The sequence below is a fragment of the Bufo gargarizans genome, chromosome 11 (genome assembly GCF_014858855.1).
Source record: "Bufo gargarizans isolate SCDJY-AF-19 chromosome 11, ASM1485885v1, whole genome shotgun sequence".
NCBI lineage: Eukaryota > Metazoa > Chordata > Amphibia > Anura > Bufonidae > Bufo > Bufo gargarizans.
The window spans coordinates 44081994-44097697 of NC_058090.1; the positions used below are offsets into that span (position 1 = coordinate 44081994).

General features: G+C 44.2%; 1 protein-coding gene across 6 annotated transcripts in view; it reads right to left on the reverse strand.

Moving 5' to 3' along the window:
• SIPA1L1 (signal induced proliferation associated 1 like 1) overlaps positions 1–15704 on the reverse strand; it is a 232494-nt gene that overhangs the window by 66055 nt on the left and 150735 nt on the right. For all 6 annotated transcript variants that reach the window (XM_044272804.1, XM_044272806.1, XM_044272807.1 and 3 more), the window contains 2 exons: positions 11001–11104; positions 262–419 (listed from right to left, as the gene is read on the reverse strand). In XM_044272804.1, coding sequence (XP_044128739.1) covers positions 262–419; positions 11001–11104 — 262 coding nt within the window. The remainder of the gene's footprint in view (positions 1–261; positions 420–11000; positions 11105–15704) is intronic.

A 15704-nucleotide genomic window follows, 5' to 3' on the forward strand; every position in this document is an offset into this window, starting at 1 on the left:
GAGAAAAAAAATTATAATAAATGCACATAATATTTGGACATCTTTAGATCGCAAATCAAAAAGGCAATTGTGCAATGTAATCTAGCACCTCAATTTATAATTTAAAAAAAAGGCAGCGAAGAGCATAGACTGCCCATTTCTACTATGGAAATCAGAGAGTCAAATGTAGAATACACATCTGTCCTACGCTTTCTGAACTGCGGAGCAGGCCGTGAAGCCCCCTCACCAATTACTGCTCTATAAAGCGCTGGGCAATCATACCTGTAACAGACCGAGTCCGTGCACGGATTGTGAGCTCTTACGACCACAAAGACATGCTGGAAATGAGAGCGGATGTTCTTGGGACTGAACGGCTGGGCTCCAGGCTCCTGAAACACTATTGTCACAATGTCGTTTCCGATGTGCCGCTTCCTCAGCAGCTGCAATTAAAGAAAATCACAGCTTCACACATTTTATAGGGACGCGATAGATTGTGCACCAAAGCTCTGCGAAAATATGCAGGGGTATCGCCTGTGACAGACGCAGGCAGATCTTCGCCCTGATTGATGGCGTGTGTTAATGTATATACTCTGTATAGGTTCTTCGGATTTTGTGTTTCATATTTAAGTGAACCCCATAGAAAAGGATAGACATATTTTCTGTCCACGTGCCCCCTTCCCCTTTCCAATAACTGCTTCAATTTTGGGGGTGAAGCTTTAAAATAGAATGCACATTTGCATTTTACGGGCAGGATAGCCTGTACATGACCATCATCTCGCACCTACGTCTAAAACAACATAAAATACAATACAAACAGAAAACAACCGCCACCTTCAATTCTTGTAATTTAATAAATAAATAAAAAATCTGTAATTTCGCTTTGTGAGCCGCCGATCTGCACGCCAGGCGTAAAAAAACAAAACAATGGACCTGAACCCAGATGGTAAGAAACAAATGAACGCACTCAATCTTCCCAGACTGCGGCCCCTGACCTTTCTAATGCCTGGAGGTACAACAGTGCGTGTCCATAAACATAACCTCCGAAAACATGTTATATTAAATGAATAATGCATTTCCAATTTAACACTGAGCGACCCCCCTCATCCTCCTCCTCCTCCACCAGCAGTGGATTCTATTTGTGAACATAAAGCAACCAGCAGGGATCCAGACTTCCGTTTCCATAGCAACGCGCGCTGCCAACCACTTACTGTAGCGCACTTGTAATTATTTCTCTATGGAGCTGACGGGTTTAACTGCTGTGGGATCTGCATAATTACCTATAATATAGCATTACTTTATTGTCTCCTTCCTATTAGGATGTTCGGCGCTGGAAATGAGGAATGGCGGTATCATGCACACAATGGGCATCTTTTATTGCGCTCATCATTTTTAAGGAGCAATGCAATTACTTAAGGATTATAAGATAACCGCTCTGAGCCAAAATAAATAAATAATGTATATCTAATATTTGATTATTGAGTCCATGTATATGCATGCTGGCAACGGGACCTGTCCTTAGAGGGACTCACATGACCATGTCCATATATGGGGGCCCACATACCCCAGATCCCAAAAATTTGGATACCTTCTGTGTGCTAGAAATGACTATTCTCATCCACAATACGGACAATAGGACATGTTCTATAATTTGCAGAATGGAGGTACGGAGGTGGACAGTAGAAATGAATGGGTCTGTGTGCAATCAGCAAAAAAGGCGGATCGGAATGCGGATGCAAAACGCAAATGTGTGCATGAGGCCTAACTTGGACACGCATTTGTTTCACGTTAATAACCTTCAGTATGTTTTGGAGCATGACAAGACAATGGGGTCCATGGACGAAACCTCCAAAAACCCATAAGTAAAGTGCATTCACACGACCGTATGTATTTTGCGGTCCGCAAAATGCAGATCTGCAAAAAATACAGATGACGACTGTGTGACATTCATGTTGCATCCCCTGCAAATGGACAATAGGACATGTCTTATCTTTTTTGCAGGACTGCAGAACAGGCATTGAAATGAATGGGTCTGGACTAAAAATGTGGGCTTTAAAGGGGTTGTCTCATCATGGACAGTGGGGGCATACCGCTAGGTTATGACCCGATTGCCTTATAGGTGCGGGTCCCACCGCTGGTACCCGCACCTATATCGAGAACGGAGCCCCGCAAGTGAAGGAGGGCGCACTGAGCATTCATTTTCTATAGGGCTATAAAATAGACGAGCGCTGGCTTGGCTATTTCCGTCGGCCCAATAGAAATGAATGGGAGCGGGGGCCGCTCATGTTCGGTACACTCCTATTCACTTCTATGGCTTGGTGGTGGCCGGACCAGAGTCCTCCAGCCACCACCATGCGGGGCTCCATTCTCTATATAGGTGCGGGACCTATAAGACAATGGGGGCATATCCTAGAGCTATGCCCCCATTCTCTATGATGACACAACCCCTTTAAAGGGGTATTCCCATCTGAGATGCCTAGCAATATGCCCCCATTCTTTGATAAGTGCGGGTCCCACCTCCCACCTGCTCCTACACCTGGAGAAGGAAATGTGGTGGCCAGAGAACCCCTGGTTTCCCCACCAAGCGCTCTCCCTATAGTAGTGAATGGGAGAGAAACACGCTTGCCCATTCATTTCTATTGGGCCGACAGAAATAGCCAAGCCAGCGCTCGGCTATTTTCGGCGGCCCCACACAAATGATTGGAGGCCGGCTGCGCATGCGGTGGGACCCGCAATGGGGGCATGTCCCAGCGGGTATGTTCAAAAGACTGAAAATACATGCTAGAAAAAAATGATTATTTTTTGCTGTGGAATCCATGGCAGAAATCGGAGGTTGATCCTCATGGATCTACAGCAGATGTTCAGTTTGTCACGCCATGCAGCAGCCCCATTCAGTGGGGCTAACCCTTCAGTGGTTACCCTGTGGGTGGTTTCTTCACGTATTTTTTTTGATTCTGCGTTAAGTTTCTGCGTCAAGTAGACAGATTTCAAATCTGCACAACAAAAAAAATATTTAAAAAATCCACAGCTACAGCAAAGCAGATTCCCGCTGGAAGCAATGGGATGTAGTTTCTGATACACTTGAAATTTAGGCCATGAGAACATACCCTTAAAGGGATACCTGTTAAACTGGCCATATAATAGAGATTTTGGCCTGTAGATTTAGGTCGGAATCACATATGCAGTTTTTAAGTCATTTTCCAGTTTCCGGAATCACATATGCAGTTTTTTTTAGCCAAAACCAATATTGGATCAAAAAGGAAGGAAACACATAAAGGAAGGACTGTTGCATCCACTGCTGTGTGCGAGTCCAGCCTCAGGCTGTTTTCTGCTGAATATCAGGACCGCTTTGTGACATCGGGGAATGTGACTGAGGCAGATATCTGGAGAAAAGTGGATCTGCAGTGTTAGATGTTTTTGGCCGTTGGGGGTTGTAATTGAAAAGTTTTTGGCCGAATGACAAATCTGCAGTCCATCAATGTCCAAGACTGGGCCATAGATCAAAGCAGAGATCCCTCAGTGATTTTCCACTTTAACTTATGGAACTGTCATTCAAATCATCAACCTTCACAGACCAAACAGGAAGAACAAGTCGAGGATGTGTTAATCCTGTCTGTACAGAAAGATACCATGGACCTTGTTACAATGCAGAAAGTCTTACTGGTCCACGGACGCGGCTACCATCTGCAATAAACATTAGCACAGAACAGGCCTTGCTAATCTTTCCAGTGGTTTACTGTTTCTAGGGAATGCTTTCCTAAAATGCTATTTCTGTTACCTGCAGTACCGCTTTTCGCCACCGTGGCGCTGTGCACACAGGTCATACTGCAATAAGTAGGATGACAGTAGGATGTTTGAGATATAAGCATCCTCAAGAAACGGCTAGACGATCTGTCTACTGAGCTCTAAGCCATCCAGAAATATAAAACAGAATGCAAATCCCTCAGCAGCGTCTCCATACAAGGGTATTTTATGAATGCAACAGGAATGTAACAACTGTCTGGCTATGGCCACCTTCGAAACCAATATACCAAAAAAAAAAAAAAAAAATTAGGCAACTTTGACAATACCTTGATTAAAAATGTAATGGCCTTTAGGGGGTTTTAAACACTAAATTATGGGAGATTTTTAATTAACACATTGTCAACGTTGTCTCATTTTACTGCACAGGGGTTGCAGCCACTATGGGAAGATTTATCACCTCTCCTGCGCCACTTTCCCAGCAGGAAAAAATTCACAAACCCTAGGTCTGCGACTTTTTAAAAGCCATTCAGCCTAAATATAGACGGAAATGGCATTTCTACACTGCCCTCGTTACTATCCAGAAAGAGGGTGTGGTAGGGGCCATGTTTTGCAATTTGCATGTCGCAGCAAACATGCAAGTCGCGCTGCAACCCCATTCATTCTTATGGCAGTGCGCCCAAAATCTCTGTGCGATGAACCCTTATCCTTTATGGCAGTTTTCTGGAGTAAATGATAACTGATATCTACACCATATAAGAGGTGGCCAAGATTCTAATCCAGGGACATGGACTGCCAGAAAATGCCCTAAATTTATGACGAGTTGTGAGCCTGGTCATAAATTAAGTGCATCCTTCAGCAACACAGGGGGATATCAAGACCGGCATACAAATGACCCTCTTTGACTCCATGGTATAGACTACAAACAAACCATGTGGAGCCCGATCCTGCACTATTTCCCCCTCATTTTACTTGCTTAAAGAGGTTGTCCCATGAACATAAAACTCCCCACTTATGTGTCTGCAGGCCCGCCGCTGCTCCATTCCGGCTCTAAGAACCTTTAAAGGGGTTTTAAGCTTTGCCCATATTGATGACCTATCCTCAGGATAGGTCCTCAGTGTCAGATCGCCAGGTCCGACTCCTGGCACCCCCGACGATCAGCTATACGAAAAGAACGCATTGCTCATGCTTGTCACAGCTTACCTGCTCATCATTAATATTGCAGTGGCTGATCTGATATTGATGACCTATGCTGTGGATAGGTCATCAACATGGTGAAATCAGAAAACCCCTTTAACCACCTAACTGTTTTCCCCGCGTCCAGCTCGGGCAGTGGGAAAAGTAGCTAACTGTTCTGCCCGACCTTGGCTCGGGCAGAAAATGGAGGGCTGCTTTAGATGCTGCTATCTCCTGAATGGCAGCTAGAAACATGCAACTGGTCTTGTTTGAAAGCTGACATACCAGGCTTTCATTCAAGACCAAAATGACAGCATTAGTCCGAGCAACAGAGGATAAATCACTGTTAGAAATAGAGTCGGGAATAATAGCAGGTAAAATCTGTTTTTACTTTCAGCTGCATTGACAGCATCCCGATTTCTATCAGTGATATCTTCCCCTGTACTGAATGCGTCTGAAAACTTGGAATGCCAGCTTTCAAATAATACAAAGCCCAAACCTCTAGCTGGTACCAAACCAGAGATATGAGCAGTTAAAAAAGCCCCCCACCCCCCAGTGTGGAGGAGAATGAGGGAGCAGCTGCAGGAGGAGAGAAAAAAAAACTGTAAAAAAAAAAATCTATATAAAAACTTGGTATTATCATAATAAAATTACGTTATTCTTACCACACAGTAAACACCGTAAAAATTTTTTTTTAATCTTTCCCCTTAAAAAATAAAATAATAAAAGTTATTTAATACACTATATATATATATCCCAAAATGGTTCCTAAAAAACCTACAACTAATCCTGCTAAATAAAAAAATAAAAATAGAATAAAAAATAAAAAATGTATGACTGCTAGAACACAAAGGGGGAAAATATTATTGGTCCTTAAAGGGATTATCCCATGAATAATGTAAAAAATGAAAATCAGACATCACATAGTACATGACAAACTATTTCTAACAAAGCTAGAACCAGCCCTGTACCTCCCATGGATCCAGAGATCTCCTCATTCATTGCTCTGCTAGATTTATATCAAGCTGACAGCTCAAGGGGAGTGTCTTTTCTGCTGCAGCTCTGGAGGCGTGTCCATGCTCTCCCTATCACAGCTCAGGGGGCGTGTCTATTCCACTGCAGCTCTCCCCATCACAGCTCAGGGGGCAGTTGAAAGATGAAACTGAGCATGTGCGGCCTTCTCAGTGAGCAGGTCAAATAAATAAATTAAGTGGCACAATACAGATACATTTTATTGAATAACTCAGTGGCTATACAACATTTTTAATTACGTGCCATTCCAAAAGTACTGAGATCCAGGTGCTGGTTTCCAAACTGTAGAATATTTTTCATGGGACAACCCCATTAAAGGGAATCTGCCACCCCACTAAAGTCATATATATATTTTTTTGGCTACTTAAATTCCTTTTACTGCGATATATCAATATATAATGCTCTTACTCATTTTCGTTCAGCAGTTTCTTCAAAAAACGGACTTTAATAATATGCAAATTACCTCTCTACCAGCAAGTAGGGCGGCTACTTGCTGGTAGCAGCCGCATCCGCCTTTCATAAAGACGCCCCCTCCTCATGTTGATTGACAGGGCCAGCGAACGCGCTCGTCCTCTGGCTAGCCCTGTCTGCATTCAAAATCTGGCGCCTGCGCCGTACCGGTTTTCAGTTGGCGCAGGCGCACTGAGAGGAGGACGATCGCTCGGCCGCTCCATCCTCAATGCGCCTGCGCAGATGACGTCACATCTACACCCGGCCGAGCGAGCGTCCTCCTCTCAGTGCGCCTGTGCCGACTGAAGACTGGTACGGCGCAGGCGCCAGATTTTGAACGCAGACAGGGCCAGCCAGAGGACAAGCGCGTTCGCTGGCCCTGTCAATCAACATGAGGAGGGGGGCGCCTTTATGAAAGGAGGATGCGGCTGCTACCAGCAAGTAGCCGCCCTACTTGCTGGTAGACAGGTAATTTACATATTATAAAAGTCCGTTTTTTGAAGAAACTGCTGAACGAAAATGAGTAAGAGCATTATATATTGATATATCGCAGTATAAGGAATTTAAGTAGCCAAAAAAATAATAATAATGACTTTAGTGGGGTGACAGAAGCCCTTTAAGGCTAAAATTAATGATGTCACTAAGGGGTTAAAAATGCAATAGTGTCCCTTGAGTTGTGCGCCAACAAGATTTACTGCAGACACACATTAAAAATCTACAATAAAAAAGTGACATTTTTAGGAGGGTTTTTCCAATTTTAACGTGACTCTTAGGAGGTTAAAGGGGTCCTCCAGAAATAAAATAAAAAAATTAAAATACTTAAAGGGAGTCTGTCACCACATTTGACCATATTAGACAGATCCTATAGCGTTATATGTGCCACCCAGCAGTTAAAAACGGTACCTTTGTTGCATATAACCGAGTCTTCTTTCTGCCAAAAATGAACTTTGAAGATTGTGTAAACGAGCCCTCTCAAGTGCCCAGGGCGGTGTCTCAATCTTTCGAGCCCAAGACCGGACCTCCCTAACGGCTCATAACCCTGCCCTCCTTGTGCCTGTGCCCGCCCGTTTACTCCCCTCCCCTTTTCCATTGCGGCTGCGCGGACAAATTCGTAGCCGGCGCATGCGCAGTAGGTATTGCGATGCCCTGCCAGGACCGGGCATCGCATTGCGCATGCGCCAGCTACGAGTCTTGTAGCTGGCGCATGCGCAATGCGATGCCCGATCCTGGCAGGGCATCGCAATACCTACTGCGCATGCTCCATAGTGCTCCTCCCCTCTGCTCTACTTGTCAGGAATCATCATCCTGAATACAGGTGAATCTCTGTGGGAATGAAGATGAGGAGACATGAGAGGAGGATGAGGTGTGGCTAATGAGCAGCAGCTCTTGTATGCAGTCACCATCACCATAGCGCTATATCACCAGTCTGTACTGTCCATCCGCTCTGTACTTTATGTCTCCTCAAACTAAATTCCCCAGAGATTCTTATCAGCTGTATTTGGAATAATAATCTCTGACAAGCAGAGCAGAGAGGAGGATGAGGCAGCTCTTTACCTCAGTGTTGTAAAGTAATTTGTCCTCATGTGTGGTCAGGACAGGTTTTGTGTGAACTAATGGGACAGTGGCCATTTTGTTTCCCCTGATGATTGCTCCCCCAACAAAACGAGCCATTATAAACAATGAAAGGTATTTGAGAAGAAGTAATATTTAAAGGATAACTGTCATGTTTTCATCAAAAAATGTATTTTAGCAAATGTTACTGCTGAAGCAGCATTACGGATTAAGCAATCTTTAGTTTCTTCACATACCACCGTTTTCCCCTTAGTTACAGCTGTCTTGAATCCTACAATATGAGAATCTTCTCAAGATGGCTCCTCTGCCAGTTCTCTGAGGCCAAAACTGCCTTCCCTTACTTCCCATACACACTTGCGGTAGCCAGCAGCTTCCAAGGATCTCAAGTCTCCCGGACGTTCAGGGAGTCTCCCGCTATTAGATAGCGGCTCCCTGACGCCCGCATGTAAAACAATATATCCCGGAAAGGTTTACTCGCAGTAAACCTTTCCGGCAACCTGTAGCAGTGTCCCCTTCTCGGCACGTGCGCACAGTGCAAGAAGAAGCTGATTCTAGCAGTCCGCAACGGCGCACGCGCGGGAGCTCAAAGCGGGAGGAGGGGGAGAGGGAGGGAGTGGGAGAGGCAGCACTGAGGAGTAGAAGGCGGCGCTGGGCACGAACGGCGATGCGTGCGGCCGGGCACCATGCATCCACAGACCTCCCCTGCTTGGGCACCTTAATAAATTGACAGGTTAGTAAAACCTGTTTTTCCGCAGAATAAAGCCACAAATAGATTGTATAAGGCCACCTTAGAAATCAGAATGCTACCCCGGACATGAGCATATGTTTAGCTCACAGGGCTTATAGGTGGTGACAGAATACCTTTAATCATGTACATAAATATGATAATTTGAGGCAGGGTAATGAGCCCAGTCCTCCACACCATAGAGCAAAGTGTGCAGATAATGCATATGTTTGGAAAATGTAATAAAAAGTTTGTGAAAGAAAAAAAAAAAAAGAAAACCTCCCGGAAATGAGAAGTGCACCTCCCTGAAATGAGTTTTCGCAAGTTGGGATGTCTGAGCTTCCTGCCAGCCAATCAGATTAGATTACTGAAAGACACGCCTCCTCACTCTTAAGCCTAATGCAGGCATGCAGTGTGGAGGACCACGCCTCTGTCTTCTGTTTACATTAAGTTGGGAGACAGATGAGCCCTAGCAACGGTCTTTTAAGGGAGAAGTGGAAAGGGACAGGAGACATTAATGAAAGCTGCTGTTATAAAGTAATTACAGATCTTTTAGCAATCATTGACAGACTAACTCAGGCATACATGCCTAGCTCTAATAAACTAGCAAATAAAAAAATAAAATTACAGTTCTCCTTTAAGTATTTTCAATTTCTTAATTCCCGGAGAACCCCTTTAAGTAAAATGTGTAGGTTAGTAAGAAATAGGGAACAAGTTAAAGAGTATGAATGCAGGATCAGACTCCCCTAGGTTTGTTTGTAACCATGAATCTGCACTAAAGCTCTAGACACAAAATAGTAGGAAATTTGTAATAAAGACTACTAGCAAAGAGGCTTTAGACATACAGTAGCCTTTAAAAGGGGTTATCTGGGAATTTGATAGCCTATCCTCAGGATAGATCATCAATATCAGGTTCGGAGACCTGCCCCGAGCTTAGGCCTCTTCCTACCCCAGTGATGTTCACTGTACATCGGTCACATGGCCTAGCTGCATGGCTCCAAAACACAGCACCAGCCCTGTCCATAAGTTGTGTGGGATATTGCAGCTCTACCTAATTAAATGGGTTCTAAAGAATTTTGATACTGATGGCCTATCCTCAGGATAGGTCAACGATATCTGACTAGTGGAGCGTCCTCCTCCCGGCACCCCCGCCGATCAGCTGTATGGAAAGGCTGTGGCGCCATGAGCTCTAAGGCCTCTTCCTAGGCCATGTGAGGTCATGTTCATTGGTTGCATGGCCTACATTCAGCGCAATCTCATGCAAAGGAATAGAGCTGAGCTGCATTACCAATCAGAGCCTCTATACAATGTACATCACTGTGGATGGTAAGCTGTAAAGAGAGAAGCAGCAGCGCTCAACAGAGCCCTAGTAAGTGCAGAGACCTCTTTAAAACAGACGATCGCCGAGTTGAACCCCCACCAATCAGATATTGATGGCCTATCCCAGGGATGCCCAACCTGCGGCCCTCCAGCTGTTACAAAACTACAACTCCCAGCATGCCCAGACAGTTTACAGCTATCAGCCTACAGCATGGCATGATGGGAGTTGTAGGTTTACAACAGCTGGAGGGCCGCAGGTTGAGCATCCCTGGCCTATCCTATCCTTTTAGGTGTCTTGATTTGTGATGACTTTTTTGCCCCTACTTTGCACCTCTTTACGGCACATGTTTTAGACAAAAACTGTGTCAACTCCGAAGTGGCGCATTGTGTCGCAAACAGGGATTTGTGTGTCACATCTTCCCTTCACCACTTTCTAAAACATTATCATAGATTTAGACATTTAACAACCCAAATCATAAATTTGGCGCAAGCTAAAAATGATGCAGGCACAATATTCTGGTGCAAAATAACCCTATCTTAATTTTTCTGTCCCAGGGTGTCCAAAATTTAAAGAAATCCCCCTTTTTCCCCCCAGACTGGTGAAGTGCCCGGGCAGATCTCTTACAGAACATTAAACAGGGGCATTATAGCTTGTAAAAGCAAAATCTAACATATGATGCCATGGAAAGGTCATGAAAAGGTTCAGGAGCAGATCCAAACATACATTACATAGTCTAAACCAGTTTGAGATATAGTCTGGTATTGTCCGAGCGTAGAACCATGTCCTGAGCAGACTCAGCCCCGACATTCTTGGCCCATGTAAAGGCCCTATGTGGACAGTATCAAAGCATGTAAGGGGACATTACCATACAATATAGTTGTCAATATAGGTTCAAGCTCATGGCACTGACTGATGGAGTCTCTGACCCAGATGTGAACACAGCCTTATTTTTACATTTCCAGGAAGAATAACAGGAGCGGCACAATATGCGAAATAAGATATGTTTACCTGCTGCTTGTTGTTTGGCGTGTATGGCAACATGGTAGAGACGTGAAACATTATCTCATAATCCTTATAGGTTGTGTAAAGAGAGTGGGTACCTGTGGAATCGGCTGTAAAAAAAAAAAAAATACAAAAAAGGGTTAATATTTATCAGTTTTCAGACAAAACTTAGAAAAGTATATCTCTGCATAACAGAGGGATTACATGTGATACTGGTAACGGACTGAGAAGATTGTAGGAATTCCTCACCCTCCTATGGTATGTGTAGCCATCAGGAACAGAGAAGGAATTTTTAACATGATTTACAAAAAAGGAAAATTAACTCCCTGATTTCCAGCTGGGTTACATTTTTCCTCTATACAATCCTGTTGCTATTTTCCGTGTCCAGTGCGCCCTGAAGACCCCAGTCACATCATGCTCTATGCTTAGGTTTAGCGTGTACGCTGGTTAATCTCCAGGTAGATGCTAGACATTGAGAACCAACCAGTACCGCAGATTACATAAAGCAATACATCTTGGGGCCTAGTAAACCATAAAACAACTCCTACAATAGAACTAACTAATATACAGAAAGAATATCATATAAAATATAACAAAAATATTTATTGAGTATAATTAAACAATTACATGTGTGAAAACAATCAATGGGGGTAGGAAAATAAACACTAAGGGATACCTCCACCTAACCCCCTGATTACAGAGACCGCCAGGGAGCAACAGCAGGGCACATGCCCACAGGATACATGAATAATATTACTATAAGTGACACCATATACTAATGTCTGCACTCCTTATTGGACTAGACAATCTGCAATTTTCTGGGGTGTACAAAACTTAATGGGGTGTACAGAAGAGGTGGCAAGCGCTTTCTTGAAAGCGCTCTACCATTCGAAAAACATGGTGAATTGAAATGTACATAACATAAGGGGAGAAGCACCAAATGAAATAGTCTATGGTGTTAGGATAGAAAACATGCACATTAAAGGGGATCCTGCCTATGATATGCCATCATGGCTGAGGAGCCTGACAGGAACGCTCACCAATATGTAGTATATGCTAGCGCTTGAGCGTAGTGTGTAGTGAGGCTCTGCCCCTCGACGCGCTAGACAGTTTCTGCAAGTGGTGGCAACCAATTCTGCTCACATTCTAGGACAGGTTTCTGGCAGCCAATTTAAATCATTCACGAGAGAACCCCTCTAAGAGAAGGTCCATCAGTGGCGGTAAAGAAGTGTCGGCAGATAATGATATAAATCCCAGACACCAGTGATAAATGATGTACTGGCGTCTATCATAGTTCTTTGTTCACAGAGAAGGACTTGGGCAATGTATCAGCCCACGCCATGAGTCATCTGGATGTATGGACCAAATGAACGGAATGAGAAGACCAGACGGCTGGTACATAGTGTTCCTCTATAGTCTCCATTGTCTTCCCCTGGCTCGTTGGCTTTGTACCCTCCCATGTATTATGCAATTCTATGCGGTTTATTCTGTTCTCACATCTTCCCTTTATATTTCACCCATAAAACTCAAGGGTTATGAAAGAGAATAGTGATATTATTCTGCATATATGAAAACATAAAAAATAATTATCAGCGTAGTTCACACAGCGTATTATTCCGCAGAATTTTGGTACGGACAGCCATGTCACAGCAACGCCAAAATCCCACATGTCGCTTTAAATCCCCGCCTCATGATCTTCAGTGCTGCCTCCTACTGCAAAGAATGGGAGGCAGAAAAGAAGGAAGAATTCAGTATCTCTTCTCAATGCCCGAAACACGTACAAAGAGTTACGAAGACTGGCGTTTTCTGCAGCAGCCGATCTCCTGCGCACTGGAATGAGATGTGCCTAATTTCTTAAGAGTAAGATGTGCCTATTTCATCAAGGGGCAGATGCCTCCTAATAAATTAGGCGCCTCTTCGGCCCTCCATGTACTCCAGCAAGGGGTGGGCTAGTCTTGAGCTATAATTTACATCAGTTTTTGACATAAATTATAGAAATCTGGCAGGCCGCGGGAGGCTCTGCCCCTCTTACTTAGCTCCACCACATTTTAGAAAAATGTTGAGAAGCTCAAAAAGTTGCAAATGATGGTGTGCCCCATAATTTACAACTTTAAGTGGCGTCTCCCCCAACGTGTTTTGGTTTATTACAGATATGATTGCCACCCACCCAAAAAAAAAAAATTCTTCATTTTGAAGTGTCTCTTTACCGACAAGTTCTTGAGCCCCATGTCTAGCTGTCACATTAGCTCAATACACTCATCTATTCTCCAAGTGAGGACGGCATGAGCTTGCTTCGGCAGTGAACACAGACTGCTTGCTACAGTATGGATGGACGTCTTTACCATGTGTATCGATTTTACAGCTGCCGCCTCCCGTTGCCGGGCAAGGCAAATAAAAACATGGTTCCTCAGAACTGAACTGTTCCAAATGTGAGCTGAACCATGCCTAAAATGCTTGCTGCGAAAACCAGCCCTGCAATCATTTCACGTTTCCGATGCGCTGAATCGACAGAGCTGCATGCCAGGGAATGCTTTCTGGAACAATGAATCACACATTTCTTTTTGATGGTGGTCTGGAGTCTGCAGACAGATAGGTGGGCTTTATGTTCTGTTCCTAATGAGTCAGGAGGAGCGCTGTACTTGTAGGGTTCAAGAACGAGAGACGAGTCGATGGGGACATTTATCTGTGTGATGGGCGTACTTGTGCGAGTGGAATAGGAAAGAGTTAAAAGGAGGATTTCTGCACTTATTTCCTGATACTAACCAGTAATGGGGGTCCTGTCGCCGGAACCCATGGTGGATGTAACTGCGGATCACTGCAATCAATCAGCTCAGTATTCAGTCTTTGTGGGGACACACGTTCTGGCCGACAGCGGGGGGAGGGGGGGTCCCAATCAAGACCACTATTGGGCTACAGTCACATGAAAAATGGGTGTGTGACAGACGTTTTTGAACTGCCATCACACAAGGCTTTTCGCGTCAAAAAACAGGACATTGAAATCAATGGGGCTGTTTAGAAAGGAGTGCACCTGTCTAACGGTCACTAAAGGGGTACATTAGTGAAAAATTTATTTTTAGGGGGAAAAAATCACTCCCAGCTTGATGGCGTCACCATGCGGTGCGAGCGTGATCACTGGGAGCTTAAGGTGATGTCATCATGCTGGGATTGCAGGTCCTTCTGCATCAAGGGAAACGTGACTATCCCTGTGGGTGCAAATGGATGAGGTGTGTATTTATTATATATATTTTTTTTTTTACACAAACACAAGGAGATCTGGGGGTCATAAATAGGGGCATTATTGATACTGGGAGCCACTAATGGGGGCATTAATAATCCTGGGGGGCACTATGGGGTCCATGTGATGTCCAGAAGGCACTATGGAGGAATTATGAATACTGTGAGGGCACTGCAGGGGTTGCAATGTTTATATTATTAATAATAATAATAAATAAATAAATAAATAATAAAAAAAAAAAGCTAATGAAATTCTTCAGTTTTAGGGTCTATTCACACGTCCGCAATTGCGGACAAGAATAAGCAGTTTTATGGGTGCATTGCGGATCTGCAATTTGGGGATCCACAATACACTACGGACGGCACCTCCATAGAACTGCATATTCTTGTCCGCAATTGTGGACAAGAATAGGACATGTTCTATATTTTTCCGGAGCCGCGAACCTGAAGATTGGGTCCGCGCTCCGGAAATGCGTATGCGGACAGCACACTGTGTGATGTCCGCATCCATTCCTGCCCCATAGAGAATGAATGGGTCCGCACCCATTCCGCAATTTGCGGAACGAGTGCGGACACATTCACGGATGTGTGAATGGACCCTAAGGCCTCGTTCACACTTCAGTGTTTAGTCAGTGATTTCCATCAGTGATTTGTGAGCCAAAACCAGGTGCAACTCTAAACACAGAACAGGAGCAGATATTTCCCTTCTACCTCATGTCTGTGGAGGCTCCACTTATGGTTTTGGCTCACAAATCACTGATGGAAATCACTGACCAAACACTGAAGTGTGAACGAGGCCTAAGAGTTTTTAACGGCCATTAAAAACGGATGCAAAACGGCTTTTAATGGCCGTTTTTTCATGTCATGTGAATGTAGCCTTGGCTTAAAGCCCTACAAGGAAATATGGGATGAGGATGAACAAAGTGGACAACCCCTTTAACTATCTGAACCTTAGTCCTACTTACAGAACTAATACATTCTAACATATCAAATAAATCTCTTACCTTTCTGGTCATACTTTTTTTGGACTGACCATCTCATACATGAGATTAAACTAGACATTTTCTTACGGTCCGCGATTACTTTAGCAGGCCAATGCTCCATGAAAACAAAACTTCCACTAGGTATTATTATATCTGCCCGATAATCCACGGTACTTAAAAGGTGTCCCCTGGTTTCTGAAAAGTTTTTGGCAGCTGCTTATGGCTCGAAATAGCAAATGTTCACGCGGCAGCAGTGATGAGCAGATTAATCACTAGTCACAGCGGACATGCTTCAGTATGGCAGGTCAGCACGGCAGCAATACAAGCATAGGCTGGCAGAGGGCTGTGGGGCAGCTGGCACTGGAGCGGCGGGACGCTTGAAAGACAGTTGTGCGCATCTGGTATTTTATACCGTGTGGCTGGGTTTTCATTTATCATTTATGCCTGAGGTGGACTGAACTGATGACATTTTGGCGCACTTTGTGACCCAGTC